Raw genomic sequence first — 16,795 nt, 5'->3', positions numbered from 1 at the left:
ATTTTGCATTTCACTTTGACGTGTCCTTGCAGCTTCTTGGGAAGGGGAAGGAGAACAGCTGCTGGCTGCCACCCTCAGCTCTTTCCCCAAATAGTGCAGCGGGAGGCCCCCTCAGCGCACCTTTGCTGATGGAGGCAGGAAGCAGGGGCTCTACCTGGCAGCAGGTGGGGGAGGCTAGGGAGGAGGTTGGGACTACATGCCAAGATGGGGGTAGGGTGCTGTCTGAACCCCCCTGCTCCACCTGTGAGGCTCCAGCACAAGCAGATGCGCACAGGCAATATGGAGAGGGAAGGGGTGGCCAGTGCATGGGGGTGGAGTAAGGCCCCCACCATCCTGTGAGGCAGCTTGCTTCATTCTTCCCCTGCAGGACTGGGAGGAAAACTGAGGCCCACAGAGGCATGTGGTACTTGAAGGGTGACATCTGGATGCCCAGGCTGCCTGCCTGCCTCAGGCATACCTTCCTCCCAAGACTGAGCCCTGGGGACCACTCCCCCTCTCAGTCCACACCAGCCCCTTCATTGCACCAGTGCAAATGTTCAGGGAACACTGAGCACAGGAAACAGCAGGGAATGGAGTCCTGGAAGAGGTGGGGACACTAGTCTGCTCCCAGATCACAGGGGTTTGGGGGTGCCTTTGTGGGAGGAACCACAAAGTCCAAATGGCCTTTGAAGGCTGTGGGGAGCAGGGGGCAAGTGTGGTTGTGGCAAGTTCTGGCTGTGTCGCCTCAGAACCCACTTTCTGTTCTGGGAAAACAGATGTCAGTTTAGAGAGGGCGCTGTGGTGCAGGCTGCATGCGGCATGTGGGGCTGTACATGTGTCCTGTGGTTGTGTATACACGGTTCACTATGTAAACTTGTGTGTGGTTGTGTGTGCACGATTCACTTTGTGAGCTTTGTGTGGTAGTTGTGTGCATGGTTTACTGAGCTTATGTGTGGTTGTATGTATACAGTTCTCTGAAAGTTTGTGCGCATGGTTCAATGTGTCTGGTTGTGTGAACTTGGCTCACTGAGTCAGTTTTTGTGTGTGTGTGGTTATGTGCACATGGCCCATTGTGTGCTTCTGTACAAATGAGGGAGGTGTGCCTGGCTCCACAGATGGGGTCCTAGCAATGTGTTCCCATCCTCCTATAGCCTCGGGACAGAGCTCCGGTCCACAGACTGCAGGACTCCAAACAGGATTCTTGCCCACCCACACCCTCATGGCCTCTGTTTGCTTTTATTGTTTTGGGGGGTTTTTTTGGAGGGGGGGAATTGGGTTTTTGAGTTATACCCATTACTCCTGGCTCTATGATCAGAAATAGCTCCTGGCAGGCTCAGGGGACCATATGAGATGCCAGATATCGAACCAGGGTCCTTCCTGGGTTGGCCGCATGCAAGACAAATGCCCTGAGTTGGCATTTCCCTTTTTAATGAACCTTTCTCTGCTACGCAGCACAGGCAAGACAAGCTCCCACACATGTGGGGTTTAAGTCAGGCCCTGCCCCGACACTGTGGTGGTAGAGACAGAAGGGGCAGTTCTCTGGGCCACTCATTCTTCTGCCCACACGTGCTGGCCACTGAGGTAATGGTGCCAGGTAGGTGTGTTAGGTCAGCAGGCACTAACCCCCAGTCTGGAATCTGGTTTCCTGACATGGATGCCATGATTTGAGGGGATGGTTGATCCCTCACGGAGTGGTGGGACCCAGGTCTAACCCCCACTAGCCATGCACCCATGTGTTTCTGATGTGGCCATGGAACAGGAAAGCCACTCAGTGAGAGGGAACCCTGGAAGGGACATAAGGCCTAGGACGAAGTAGGCTCTGCTGTGAACTTCCATGGAGAGCCCAGGGTCCTCCTGCCTCCGCTCCTCTCCCTCATCTACTGTTGGTGCTCAAGGCTTATGCCAAGGGCCCTGCCTGGCTCTCTCCATTGCCCAGTATGTCAGGAGTCTGGGATGATTCAAACCTAGGCCAGGCATCAGCACTCTCTCCCACCCTCACCCTGTTCTATAGAGTTTCCAGGCTCAGAGCACACCTTATGTTTATCCTCTGCATCTGGTCATGAGAGTCCTGAGCCCTCCTGGAAATATCCAGAAAGTCTGCACATGTACTAAGCAGAGCAGGCAGGAGGAAGGTCGGCTCTGGCCATGACAAGAAGAGCCTTCTGTGCTTTCTGGATTGTGGCTGCCCTTTGCATTGTCAGAATGCTCTAAGCAGTGCTAGGCTGTGAGAAGGAGCCCTGGACATGTCCCCCTGCGTGTCCTTTGCTGTCAGTTGACAGCAGCTGCAGCAGGAGGCTTCAGAGTCTGGCAGGGTTGAGGGGACTGTGATGGGGCCTGAATAAAGCTGCTGAGATGCAAACCTGGGTTAGGCCTCTCCTGCAGGCCAGGATCTTCCATGCATCTTAAAGACCCCCACCTCCTATCCCAGATCCATCTGCCCCTCTGCACCCTGTACTGGCTAAGCAGCATGTCCATCTTGACCAGGGGGATGGGGCTGATCTATTGAAACAGAGCCCCTCCCCTTAAGGCTGTATCTATTCCAGCAGGACTCCACTGAGAGAAGAAGATATGAAGGGGTCTGGGAAGGCTCCAGGGCTTCATGCAAAGATCAGGGGAAACAGACCCTCCCCAGACCTCTGTGTTCCTGCCTGTCAACCTCATCAGTGAGCCCACAGGGACCCAGAGACATGGGTTCGGGGGAGTCAAGCCCCTTCTTGACATCCAATGTCCTGCAACCATGGGCCATGGCATGGCTGTGTAGGAGAAAGTCCCCATGGCAGAAGAATATACCCCCATGAGGATAGCTTTGCTCTTAGCCAGTTCAGGGCTTATCAGTGGCCAGTAAAGAGAGGAAGGGGAAACTAGACGGTAAAGAAGCTCTGGTGGAATGTCAGTGACAAGTGGATCTGGGAGGTGATCCAGGTGTTCTGTGTGCAATTCCCACACCTTTTCTGCACTTTTGAACTTATTCTGAATCTCTGGCAACAGTGGGGTTCTCACTGGGTCACATGAGCAGCACGTGGTAGGAAAGACAGTATGAGCTCATGTCAAATTGAACAGGCTACAGGCCTAACTACTATGCCAGTGACATGCCATGGCTCTGTTCTCAACCCCTCACCATGGAAGACTGCGTGAAAGCTCCAATCCACCCCTTCTCCAGGACTGAAACCAGAATGTAAACTCCATCTTCCCTCAAGGGTAGGTCATGCCCTTGGCATTTTGCCTGTAGAGTGTGGCTGCACAGTGGTGGCTTTGCCAATCATAACAGTGGCCCATGCTGATAGAGAAGATTTGAAGATTTTTCCTTGGAGGTGTTAACTTCCCCAGACTCTAGCCTATACCCCTGACCCAGATTGCCCTATCCACATAACTTTGGAGTTTTGCTGTGGATTAGATTTCCAGGAGCAGAGCCAGAGTGTCCAAGTCACCAGCATTTTGCTTCTATTGATCAAGATGGCCTTCCTCACTCACTCCTTCCTATCAAATCTCTGTGCTGATTTAGCAAGGTCTGACTATGGGACACATGTGGAGACCTCAAGGCTGCATATCCCTCCGCCCATGCCAAATCTCTGCAGGCCCAGTGAGCACAGCAGGAAGTAGCAGCATGAATCTTGGGGTGGGCTCTATACACCATCTCCATGGAGTATGGGGGTGTCTGAGTTGGTGGCACATACCCTGTTGGGGTGCAGTCCAGCCTCCCTGCCTTCCTGCAAGAAGACTGAGAGCCACAGAGATGTGCAGAGTCAGTGTCTGGGAATAGTCCCTCACAAACAGACGTGAAAAAGCTGTTCCTTCTCCCTTGGCCCCAGTGCAGGGCGCCATTGGGTCACTGCCACATGAGAGGCTGCAAGCAGGGCCCCCTGCTGAGCCCCGTCAGCACCCAGCACTGAGAGCCAGAGTGATGGATTGTTGTTTGGAGCGGCCAAGTCAGGGACTCGTTTGTCGCACAGCGGTGGATAACTAAGACATCACGTGTATGGCCAGATGACCTAAGTGCATGATCAGTGCTGCAGAGATGCCCCCTTTTTTCCTCCTTTGGGTTCTGACCGTAACTCGGATTGTCCTCTGGCTTGCCCAGGACCTAGTGAAAGTACAGCGGGCATAGAGAGGGAATGACTCAGGGTGACAATAGACTGGGGACGTCTCTGCTCTTAACTTAATGTTAGGAAAACAAGACGGTCATAGCCGATTCTTTTAAAGGTGGGAGGCACCTGTCCTTGATCTAAGCACACTGTGTCTCTGAGGCCCAAGAAGCAAATGATTCAACCCTTGCTCTGTGGGGAGCAGACAGAGGGACAAGGGAAGTCATGGTCTGATGGGGGAGGCTATTTCTAGCCCTTCCCCCACTGCTCTGACTCAGGGTACAGGCCGGGCATAGCTCTGCCTCTTTCTGTTTCTGCTGTATGCTTGCTCCCCGTGTGGCCATCAAGGAGGCAGGCGCTGCGTGGGCAGGCCTTGCGATTCTGAGTGCTGCTGGGAGAAAGAAATCTCCAGGCTAGGCCAGACTGGACTCCCTGGTGCGACCTGGCCTTGCCCTGTCAGTCAAGTACCAGAACATGCCAAGGTTCCCCGCAGAGCACTGAGGCGATGGCCCTGGCCTAGGGACCACGCAGGGCAAGCACAGTGGGTGGTGGCAGAACCCACGCAACCAACACTGCCCCAGACAGCAGAGCTGAGTGAGACAGGGCTGCCAGTCCCACTCAGGGAGAGGAAGAGGAGGTGGGTTTGTTTAAAACACTCCCATTACAGTCAGTTAACCTTTATGGTTCCCTAAATGAAAATTGTATAAACCTGAAATTTCGTTGATCAGGTTGCCTAGGAACAGGCGGCAGGTTTTCATAAGACAATGCGCGAGATTGTCACCGATAGGGCTATTAGGAAACGAGCTGGTTAGCCGCATTATTCTCAATCCTGGTGTTGGTTTGGGGCTGGCTGGCTGATCCCCATGGCTCTCGCCTCCTGCAGCCTCCGGCAGATGCTGGCAGACAAGGCTTCTCTGTCAGCTGCTCTATGAGTTCTGATGACAGGGTCTGGGGAAGTGGGTCACATTGTCACGCCTGGACATAGGAGAGTGAGCAAGCTTAAGGACCCAAGTCTCTTCAATTTCCTTCTTTTTAACCCCCGTGTCTCCCAACTTCTGGCAGCCCTACTAATGCTCCAGGCAGGATGGATGAAGCATCCTGCCTTGTTGTCTACCTTCCAACAGATGTGGATCAGCAAGCAGAAGTATGACAAGTTGGGCCCATCCATCGTGCATATGCTTTTAAGCTGAGGGACTTCACATCACTCCCTTTATACAAAACCACAGACCGAGATGAGATTGGCATGGCTTTATTAGTTATGTTTTTCGTTCTGTTTTTTTCCTAAGCCTGCAGGACAGACTAAAGTAGGGACACTTGAAGACAAGTTGGATTGTCTTTTGGGAACTTGTTTTCTCTGGGAGACGCACTCTTGTCTGTGATTTGCTCTGTTCACTTTTGGCAGCCAGGGGGCCTGGCTGTCCTGATTCACCCCAGACTATGGACCTCCCAGAGTCAATGAGAGTTTCTGAGGCTACATCATAGCTCTCAGTCCATGCAGTTGGACTAGGCACAGTCCAATTGGCTGTGGATATGTGCTTTGCAACCACCAGGCTCTGCAGACATTTCCTGTTGGTTTGCACAGGTTACTGGTGCTTGGTGTATGGAGGCCTGGCTCACCTAGAGACTCTGATAAACTTTTGGCAGAGCAGAATTGAGAAGCTATGGTTTTGGAATGTTTGCTCACTGTTTTTATTGTTACTGCAGTATGGGAAGAGAGATGGAGGCACCAGGCATTGAAATAGAGGGATGTAGGCCTGAGCCAGGGATCAAACTCAGGGCCTCACTCTCCTGTGCAAGGCAGATACTTGCCTAGGCCCCTTTTATGGGTTTTAAGATCAGTATTCATGTTCTAGCTGAATAGGCAAGTCCAGGGGCCGGAGAGATATAATGGAGGTAGGGCATTTATTTGCCTTGCATGCAGATAGACGATAGTTCGAATCCCGGCACCCCATATGGTCCCCCGAGTCTGCCAGGAGCGATTTCTGAGCATAGAGCCAGGAGTAACACCTGAGCGCTGTCGGGTGTGATCCAAACCCCCAAAAAATGAATAGGCAAGTCCAGGCAATTTTTGCATGGTAAACTCCAACAACGAGGATTAGTAATCAGAGCCCATGTATGTACATTTATGGCTTTCGCTGTGTTGTCAAAATGGCCATCCCAAAGCCCACATTATTTTCCTCCATCACCCACCCTCATGGGAATTCTGAGGCCCAGTAATTTTCTCATCACAGCCAGTCCAATAGGCAAAAGATGGGGCTCTTTGGGGTGTTTTTTTTTAAACTTCATTGATCGATTCGTTTCTGGACCACACCCAGTGGTGCTCAGGTGTTAATCCTGGCTGTGCACTCAGAAATTGCCCCCAGCAGGCTGGGGGACTATATGGGATGCCAGGAATTGAACAGGGTTCCTCCCGGATCAGCAGCATGCAAGGCAAATGCCCTACCGCTGTGCTATCTCTCCAGCCCCCTTTCAAGGTGTTTCTTTGTGAGCCATTTGAGAGCAGCTTCAGTGTCTTCGCCCACTTCTCTTTGGGTGCATTTATCTTTTCTTTCAGCCTATAAAAAATCTTTTCACATCACACACATCGGTCATGAATGTTGAAATATGTTGTCCTTAAGTTGGAGTGTGTGTGTGTGTGTGTGTGTGTGTGTGTGTGTGTGTGTATGTTTGAAAAAATAAACATTCGTATTTATCACAACTGAAAAGAGCAGGAGTAATCCCTGTGGTCTGATGCCTTCGAAGAAAAAAATAGTTAATATTTTAGATAATTAAAGCAACCTCACCCTCGGTGTGAGCATATTTCTTACTGATGTCTTTGGGATGAGACCATCTCCAGGGAGAATGAGCCACAGAAGTCCCCTCTTCCTCCTGTGGGTCCCTTTGCAAACAACACTGCATGTTCCTCCTCCTCTTCTTCCTTTCCTACAGCCCTTTGAGGGCAAGGGTCATTTATGATGCCCTCTGCAGCCATCATCCTGTGTGGACTTTCATTCTCTGCACCCTGTATGCCCAGACTCCTGTGAGGTCTTGCTGCTAAGCCCAGCTTTTCCCACAACCTCAACTCCAGCAGTAATGGGCTAGATTTCTGGCTAACAATATGTGTAAAGTTTCACTTTCCAATAAAAACAGCTCAGCGCACAGCAAGGGCTGAAGAAGGAAATCTTATAACAATGGTGAAGGATCTTCAGTGCCACCACTGGGCATTTTTCTTGGGGGCTGGTATTACATAATTAAGACTAAAGGGACCAGGGCAGTAGTACAGCAGTTAAAATCCTTGACTTGCATACAGCCAACCTGTATCTCCAACATCCCATATGGTCCTCCCAAGCATTGCCAGGAATGATACTTCAGTGCAGGCAGAGCCAGGAGTAAGCCCCCAAAAAATCTTTTTTTAACTGTAGAATAAGCAACTTTTGAAAAAGGAGATAAAGAAGTTGGGGTGGAGGTGCAGAGAGCAAATAGAAAGGAAACTTTGTAGACATAACTGTAGAGCCAGAAGGCACTGCAGATCAGACCCAGAGACATGGTGGCTTCCCTGCAGATGATTTGGTGGTTATGCTGACCCAGAACATTTTTATCTTGGGGGATTGGGGTTTTTGTTTGTTTTTGGCAGGTGGGGTGCACAACCGGTGGCACTCGGGATTTGCTCCTGGCTCTGTGCTCAGAAATTACTCCTGGCAGGTTCAGAGAACCATATGGGTTTCCAGGGATCAAACCAGGGTTAGCCACATGCTAAGCAAATGCCCTACCTGGTTTGCTATCTCTCTGGCTCCTGACCCAAGGCCTATAAACCTCAGGCTTCTAAGCCTGTATCTGCCTACTGATGCTCAGTTTCCTCACCTGTGTTATGGAACTAAGTCTTGCGGTTGGTCTTTGACTATGATCCAGATAGTGTCAGATGGACCTAAAGGAGCCTGAATGGAATTTGTGAGCATGTGAAAAGGCCAACCCATCATGAGGGATTCCTGTGCTATTGTGTTTATTCACAAATACATCCAGCAGCCCTCCTCAACCTCCTTCACTCTCATGCTTTCTGTCCCAAGTTTCCATCTGAGCTCAAAAGTCATGCAACCGCGTCTTGACTTCCTCGGACGCGCGCACACGCGCGCACACACACAATTTCATTCTTGTAGGCTTTTCCAAAGCAGGATTTACACAAGTGGCGTGTTTTCTTAAATATTTATTTTGCAGGCCATTTACTCGGCTATTTTTATAGTGAATAAGGCACAAGACTAAAAATAACTCCGCTCGTAACCAGATCAGTTCTGCATTTGACATTTACGTGGAATTCATTTGCATCTCATTTGTTCACCTTTCTGTTTAACAGGTAGAATGTAAGAAAGCTCAGCCGAAGGAAGTCATGTTCCCACCTGGGACAAGAGGCCGGGCCCGGGGACTACCTTACACCATGGACGCATTCATGCTTGGCATGGGGATGCTGGGTGAGTCTGGGTGGGACACTGAGAGTTCAGCAGAATCACCGTGGACTGGGGGTGATGGACATTCAGTGGGTTGCCTGCCAAGAGGACATAATGCTTTACCTGTGTGAGCCTCAGTTTCTCATCTTTCGTTGAGAATAAATAACTCACCTTGCAAAACAACTGTGAGCATTGAGCAGAGGGATGGATGGATGGTGGTGCATGGATGGATGATGATTGATGGGTAGGTAATGGATAATGTATAGATGAACGAATGGATGTTGGGTGGGTGAATGGACAATAGATAAATGGTCCACAAAAAGATGAATGGAAAATAATGGATGGATAGATGATGAATGGAAGGAATTGTCCCAACCCATGCTCATAGTAGATATTTTATATTATACTTTTCTTCTTCCACTCCCTTTAAAGGAAGAAAAATCATTCTCTACCTCAGCCCTTTTTGTTGACTGGAGTTAGAAACTTAGGACTGGCTTAACTTGTATGGACTGAGACTGTTTTCTAAAACTATAGAGGAAGGCTCTGGTGAAAGTGGGTGATAATTCTGTCTATTTAAATGATTAGCATTTTTCTCTTGGGATATCAAAATTTGCATTTAAATGGATGTTTTAAATAGCCTGTTTTACTCTTTATTTGCAAAAAAAAAAAAGTGATAAAAGACAAAGTGTGTTTGTTCTGACGAAAAATGATCTCTCCTGGCTTTTAGAGAAATTGAGTTGCATATTATGCCCCTTCCTTAAAGGTATCTCTGTCCGTCCTGCGTAGATAATTGAAAATCTTGCCTCTTAAATGGCATGAAAGATGGAGAAAGCAGTGGAAAAGCATAATGGCATGGGTCGCAACAATAATTAGAAATTTCAAGGCGAGAGAACGGTATTTTAGTGCAAGTTATTGTGTGTCGGGAAAATACTAATTAAATGGGATAAATGGTAGTTAATGGTAAAATTCTATTCAGGCCCATGATCTGTCTAGTTTTAATGGGTTTTCATTTGGTTTGACTAAGAGTCACTTTTCTATATTGTTTGATAAGCTCTTTATGTTGTTGCAGATTTGCTGCTGTTTAAATCTTCCTGGCTTAGTTTTAAATTGATAAAAAAAACTTACCTTGGTTTTATGATTATCTAAATGAATTGTACCTATTTGTCTGGGGAAAGTTATTTTGAGGAAATGAAGGTAGAGTTATTTTAAGGAGCTTTTAAACGCTCAATAAAGTGCTTCATAAAAATATCAGTTGTTTCTTCTCCAATTAGTACTTTGTCTCAGGAATTTCAAAGAAAAGTTATATGTCAATTCTTTAAAAATTGAACAAATGTTTCTAAAATTGTTCTGGAAGAAGAAACATGTAAGTAGGAAAAGATTCTTTAAAGCAAACATTTAAAGCAATGAGAAAAGACCAATCATCAGAACATTGTGTAAAGCTATAGTAACTAAAATAACAAGGTAAAAAGGAATGCATCTACTGGCAGGTAAAGTTGAAACTCAAACTAAATACATTTCTGTCCCAAGTGTAATTATTAGAAAATTCTTATTTCTAACAAGTAAGATTTACTACCCATTCAACTATAAGACACTTGTTTAAGGGCCAGAGTGATAGCACAGGGGTAAAGCACTTGCCTTGAACATGGCTCCATCCCCAGTACAGCATATAATTCTCCAAGCCCTGCCAGGAGTCCTAACCACACAAGCAAGCCTTGAGTGCAGCTGGGTATGACCCCAAAACAAAACTAATAATAATTTAGACTTAGTTTTTACCTTACGTTGAATATCCAAAGAAACCCTGAATGGACTATTTTAAAATTTAAAATCAAAGTTGACTTTTGGAGAGAAAAAAAAAAAAGCACCACCTGCTACCCATTACCCTCCATCACCCATCTGGCTTTGAGTTTAAAATGATGGATTGGATGGCAGAGGTTAGAAACCACGAATGAATGACATTTATGGGCCCACATTTCCAGGAAGTGTCATCACCTTATATACTTGATGTGCCAGGGGGAAGGAACTGGGTTTTCTCCCTCGCACACCTTGGTTGGGAGCAACCTTTGTGTCAACTACCAAGCACAGAAGGACTGAGGGACAACTGCTGCACTCAGCACCTCAGACCACAAGCCAGGGCTCAGGCCACATGTCCACAGACTTGTTCCCTGTGAATCCCTGAGCAGTTAGCACCCTGTGGTTTGGTAGTGGGAGACTGGGCAGGGCACAGTCCAGTAGAGCATCCTTAGGTCCTGCTCTCTGGAGCCTGGGCACTCAGGTGAGACTTAGCACAGAGACCCAGAGGACACTACCATGCAGTACTAGGAACCCAGAGTTCTCTAAGAGCACAGAACAAGTTGTAGAAACCAGCCTGGGGAGCCTCCCTGCTGTGAAGGCTAAGTGGGGAGAGATGGGGATGCTCTGAGGGGACCCAAACTGTGGCAGCTTGATAATCAGAGGATCATCAGGTGTGGTGCAATCCTTGAGAGCTATTCTGGAAACCAAGGCATGAAATGAGGAGGAGGAGGGGGAGGAGTGACCGGCACTCTTTTGGGTCTGAGGGTGCAGACTTGTGGTCTCTGTGCTTCTCAACCACCTTCTAAATGCAGAGATCTGTGAGACTTTTCTGAGACTCAATCCTCCATCAGGTTCCTCCCCAGCCCACCCAATTCCACTGTGCCATTCTCCTGCACAGAAGACCTATTCCTTCCAGTGTCCCTAGTTTGGGTGGTTGAGTCTCTTGTCCCTGAATGCTGTTTCCCATCCCCGACTCTGCTTGCTCCAGGCATCGACTTTTGCTCCCTTAGAAGGCCCCCAGCAAAATGCTGGACCATTTGAATAGAGTTGATGGTGCCCCTCATACCATTCCCACCATGTTGGGTTTGTAAGCCAAGGAAATAAGTTAAGGTGCTGGAATCTGAAAATGAGGCTTTCACATTATTGGCATGCGACTTGGAGCAGGACACAGCTGTTCTGACCTCCCATTCCTCCTCCACAGGTGAGCATGGTTCCCTCGCTTCCTCCCAATACCCATCCACAGGTGAGGTGTTAACCTCACTTTTTTTGTTTTGGTTTTGGTTTTGGGTCACACCTGGCAGCGCTCAGGGGTTACTCCTGGCTTCATGCTCAGAAATCGCTCCTGGCAGGCTTGGGGGACCATATGGGATGCTAGGATTCAAACCACTGTCCTTCTGCAAATGTCCTACCTCCAAGCTATCTCTCTGGCCCCTTAACCTCACTTTTGAAGTTGTTGATGTTGAACAGAACCAGATGGGATTGAGCAAGTGTTTATCAAATCTGAGCCTTGGTGGATGGTGAATTGTATCTCTGTGCATCTCTCTTTCAGAATGGGAAACAAATGCATGCTGTTAGTAATACACAGCACTGGTGCTTTTATCACACTAATTGTGGAATGGGTCCCATTTTTAGAGATGTTAAAATGTGGGGGGAATGTGATTCTTCCCATCAGCAACTTTCAGCTGTATGTACTCATACTGGGGATCACTGGGCTGATTTCTGACACCTTTATCAATCGGTGTCCCTGTGACTGAGAACATAGCTAGATGCACAGGGTGTGGCTTGTTGCTGGGGTAGCTGCAGTCTTTTCCTAAATTGGATTATCCTTGACCAAGAACCTGTACTAAAACTGGCTTTTCTGAATTCCATTCACGGTGGTAAGGTTAACTACTTCTCAGCTACGAATGGCTCTTAATGTGCCCCCAGTCAGGTACCAGATACCAGTTCTGCTGAAGTCATTAAGCTCTGACACCCAAGAGCAAACTCACTATGTTACAGTCTGGTTGACCTGATTTCTCCCAGCCTGGTGGAGAATTACAGGGGCTTCTATGATGTGCATGCCAGAAATGTCCAGGGCTGCCTTCTATGCTTGCCTGTTGGCACAGCCTGGTGCTCTCTGGGCAGGAGAATGCCTTATGCCAACCTATGACTGTCTTTCTAGAACTATGATGGTTTGGCATGCTCCCTTCAGTCCCACCTGCATATCATGAGAGCACTGCCATCTTCTCCACTCTCACCACAACCTCCAATTTGACCACTGAACACAAGTCATGAAAGAAAATGTCCTTTAAAATTTTCAGGAATAGGGGCCGGAGAGATAGCATGTAGGTAAGGCATTTGTCTTGCATGCAGAAGGACAGCGGTTTGAATCCTGGCATCCCATATGGTCCTCCGAGCCTGCCTGGAGTGATTTCTGAGCGTAGAGCCAGGAGTAACCCCTGAGAGCTGCCGGGTATGACCCAAAAACCAAAAAAAAAAAATTTCAGGAATTACTACATTAAGGTGAGATGTTAGTGACTCAAACTTCTTCCATTAGAAGAACATAAATGGAATATAGAGATAGGACAGAAGTCACTTGCCTTGCACGTGGGCAACTCAGGTTTGATCCCCAGCATCTCATATGGATTCCTTTGAACCTTCCAGGAGTGATCTCTGAGTGTAGAAATTCACCATTATGCAGCATGTTACTGCAGTAAGTTGCAAGTCTGCCTGTTGCTTTGCTACTGTTCAGCTGCAAGTGCCCAAGGCTGCCAGGCCTGCTTGCTCAGAGCCACCACAGGTTCACACCCTGGCATCCCATCTGGTCCCCCGAGCCTGCAAGGAGTAGTCCCTGAGTGCAGAGGCAGAAGTATCCCCCTGAGCACCACCACGTATGCCCCCCTTTTATTTTCTCCATACTTTGAAAGGTCTTGTCTGGGGGAGGCTGATGAGCATTAAGCTGCGTGGGCATTTTTTCCTCATCTCTCTTGATAGGACTGACACACCAGGATGAATTTCCAGCTGGGCTCCTTTCAGCTTTCACAGTCTTGGACAGAAGCATGGAATAAGGGGCATGCGGGTAAATCCTTAAAAGGAATTTAGGAGCTTGGAGCTAGAACTATAGCACAGGGGATTAAGGCACTTGCTTTGCACATGGCCAACCTCAATTCAATCCCTGGCACCACAAACAGTTCCCCTATCATGGCCAGGAGTGATGCACCACAAGTAAACCCTGAGCACTACAAAGTATGGTCCAAACCCTCCTTTCCTTCCACACACACACACATAAGATATTAGAAGCAAAGAGGAGGAGTCAACCCACACTCCCTGCCTTTGAGCTGACATAACCAGCCTCACAGAGACCTTTGGACAAGGTCCTTTTACAGCACAGACTGTGCTTCTCTGCCTGCAGCTGCAGAGCTGTGTGGCCCACTCCTCTCCAGCTCAGTGCACTAGAATCCCGTTGGTTTTTCCTAATGAAAGTGGACTTAATAAAAGCAAACACATGATTATGCTTGATCTATCTGATTCCGCTTGGCCTTCTCTGCCCTTGCCCACATAATCCCTCTGCCTTTAACTCTCCTGACCTCGCTGGGCACAGTCTATTTAGCATGGTTGATGCTGATGGTAGAGAAATAAATAACCTTGGTGCTCAGGCCTTTAAAAAGAAAGAAAAACAAAACTGCAGCCTGGCAGACCAGAAATGAGAATCCTAGAGGAAGGAACCATAGATACTCCTGTCAGGGTCTGTGCCCAGACACCCCAGGAACCCCTGACTATAGCCCCTCTATTCAGCCCTTGGAAATGAGACCAGGAAAAGCTCTGCCATCTGCTGGCTTTGGCCCACGGACACTGGCTGGACACCACAGGACTCTGGCTGGCGGTTAAAGCCACTTGTCAGAACTCATTTGTGACTTATGCTCGGATTTGTCTGCCCCCAAATTATTTGCCGTGGTCATTCCCCTGGGGTGTTTCTGGACTTTGGCCATTTCCTGGTGATCAGAGGAATCCCAAAATCTAGTTCTTCAATTTGCTTCTAGAACAGCCCAGACAATAAACCTTTCTGTGGTGGTAGAATAGTCAGTCTTCTCTCTACACCTTCCACCATGGTGTCCACTGGCTGTTGTGCACTTTATAGAGGACCCAGGCTCCCCCAAGAAACTAAAAATGGGTTGTTGTTTCTCATTTAAGTGTAAGTAAAATTGACAGAAGTCTGTAGGAGATCCTGGAATTCCCTATACTTGTCTTGGAGTCTAGCCTCTTTGTTGTCTTGGTCCTGAATAGGGTTCTAGGGCCTAAGGTGGGGAGGGGGGGATTTCCTAGGTTGGCAGTTGGCTTGAGTTTGTACTTGAGTGTGTGATTACCCAGGTTAGCCCAGAGCCCCAGGAGATGCTCCGTGCTGTTGATCTGTCCCACCCAGGCAGTTTGCTGGATAACCTTGTCATACATCTCGAAGTAGGAGCCAGGCACAAGCACTTGTCGGTGATTCTGAAAGAATCAGAAGGGAGAAGGGAGAATCGTGTATGTGCCCTTCCAAGACGCAGACATCTTCTGTGTCTGGAGCAAAGATCTAGAACCATGATTCCATGAATTCTGCCAGCTCAGCCCCTAGGAGGGAGGCCTGAGAAGGAGCCAGCTGGCAGGTTCCAATTCTGTTGTCGATTTCAGAAATATTTTTCCCCCTCAACCACCATGGAAAGCCTCTCTACGAGAAAGGTAGTCATCCAAGCAGAAGGCTCGGGTTTTTTTTTTTCTTTTCCTTTGGTGACAAGAGATAATGACTGTGGGATTGATCAGGCGTCCTGAGTACTGGAGCAGATAAATTGTGCGGTGGCCGTGCGGGCGGGGCCCGGCTGCTAATGGAAGCCGTAGCTGGGGCATCTCTCGGTAATGTGGCTTGATGGTGTGGCCGTGTGGGGCTGCTGTAATGTGCTATTGATATGCAGCCAGCCAATTTCCCCGTGTGGCCGAGGCTGGGAGCCGCTGGAGCAGAGCTTGGCTGCAGAGCAGTAAATGAAGAGGAAAATTGAAGTAATGTTGTATTATAAATTTATGATTTCATCTGCCCAGCCCAGAGGATGTTTCATGGGGGGTGTAGGGGAACGGGAGATCATCTCCCCCACATTGGCACAGACACCAGATCCTCCTATTTGTGATGCAGGAGGTACTTTAACACTTCCAGGAAGATTGGGGTGAGGCCTAGAATTAGGGTGCACTTGGCCACACATTGGCCTTAGGGTATAACTGGAAATATACCCAGCTCTTGGGAACTCATCTGGGTGGCCTGAATCAACAAGGCATTGAGCTCTGTACCCACCTCCCCGCCATCCCCAGCCTGAGGGCCTCCAGAGGCAACACATGGCTTTCGCTCCTGCTGGCAGATTAGTGCTGAAATATTTAAGCCCCCCAGTATTGAAGTGAGAAGCAAAGGAGTCATTTTTCATCCCTAAAGCCCCTCAGCAGCAGTGATGTGGCTGTTTGCATATAATCCGTTTATCAATATTGTTGAAATAATGGTAGATGAAATCTAGTGCTGAGGGGTCTGATGTGATAGCAGGTGATTAATCTGGAGGCGAATGGAGCTGGCCAGCCATGAAATAAACACTGGGAAGGAGCCAGGCTCTCGGGGGGGGGGGGGGGGGTGTAGGGGGCAGGGCAGGTTCATCTCTGCCCCTTCAGGTCACACTTGGGACTTGCTCCTCGGATGTTTGGTCACACACCTCGCAGTGAGGAACACCCTGCAGGGAGCAGAAGACAGGGGCTTCTGGGTGGTCAAAGAGTGACCACAGACAGTTTATAGGTTTGTATCCACTATAGAACAGAAAAGCTGGTTTCAGGCAAGTACAGGTCCATGGGGGAGGGAGCCTACAAGCCCCCAGATTACCAGAGAGCATAGCCCAGGTCAGGGGCAAGTCTGCTCATGTGTCCCCTTAAGCCTCACCTGCAGACTGGGAGATGGGAAGCCATGAGGTGCCATGACAATAGGAGCCTGTGGTGGGGCCTCTCCATAAATCTGTAGAACAGACACAGGGACAAAGGTCATCCCAAGCCTGGAGGCTGTGATGGGGTCAACTGTCTGCCAGTCATGCAGGTGGAAAGTGGAGTGGGAGGATTCACCATCACAAAGACAAAACCGAGGCATTAGGTGATCAGAACTCCAGCCACCAGCAGGGGCCACTGTCTTCACCACCAGACACTGACCCGACTACCACCATGATATCTGTCCTGAACCCCACTCCCCCCCCCCAAATACCTCTGGACCAAGTGTGGGCCCTGGAGAAGTTCTGCTTCCTTGGGCAGGGACACTGTTGCCCAGCTCTGCAAATGCAGGAGGCCACACTCTGCTGCTTCTGTCCTAGGCTCAGGGAAGGGAGAGAAAAACAGACACACAGAGATGTGGGTCTTGCAGGAGATCAAGTCTAGCTGCTGGGAACAGTGCATGCGCATGCATGTGTGAGTGCATACATACATGTGTATGTGTGTGTCCTAGACAATTTGTTAATATGTATGGGGGGCAGTGGACCTGGCCATTTTGTTACGAATGTA

The 16,795-nt window shown here is 48.8% G+C and overlaps 1 protein-coding gene across 7 annotated transcripts in view; it reads left to right on the top strand.

Moving 5' to 3' along the window:
* Positions 1-16,795, top strand: part of MSI2 (musashi RNA binding protein 2) — a 355,837-nt gene that overhangs the window by 298,336 nt on the left and 40,706 nt on the right. For all 7 annotated transcript variants that reach the window (XR_007494886.1, XM_049772440.1, XM_049772421.1 and 4 more), the window contains exon 9: positions 8,389-8,503. Coding sequence is in view for 6 of the 7 variants with exons in the window: in XM_049772440.1 (XP_049628397.1) it covers positions 8,389-8,503 (115 nt within the window). In the remaining variant the exon portion in view is untranslated. The remainder of the gene's footprint in view (positions 1-8,388; positions 8,504-16,795) is intronic.

This window comes from Suncus etruscus, chromosome 1, assembly GCF_024139225.1.
Source record: "Suncus etruscus isolate mSunEtr1 chromosome 1, mSunEtr1.pri.cur, whole genome shotgun sequence".
Classification (NCBI taxonomy): Eukaryota; Metazoa; Chordata; class Mammalia; order Eulipotyphla; family Soricidae; genus Suncus; species Suncus etruscus.
The sequence above is the reverse complement of the archived record's forward strand: the minus strand, read 5'-3'. Positions and strand labels throughout refer to the sequence as shown.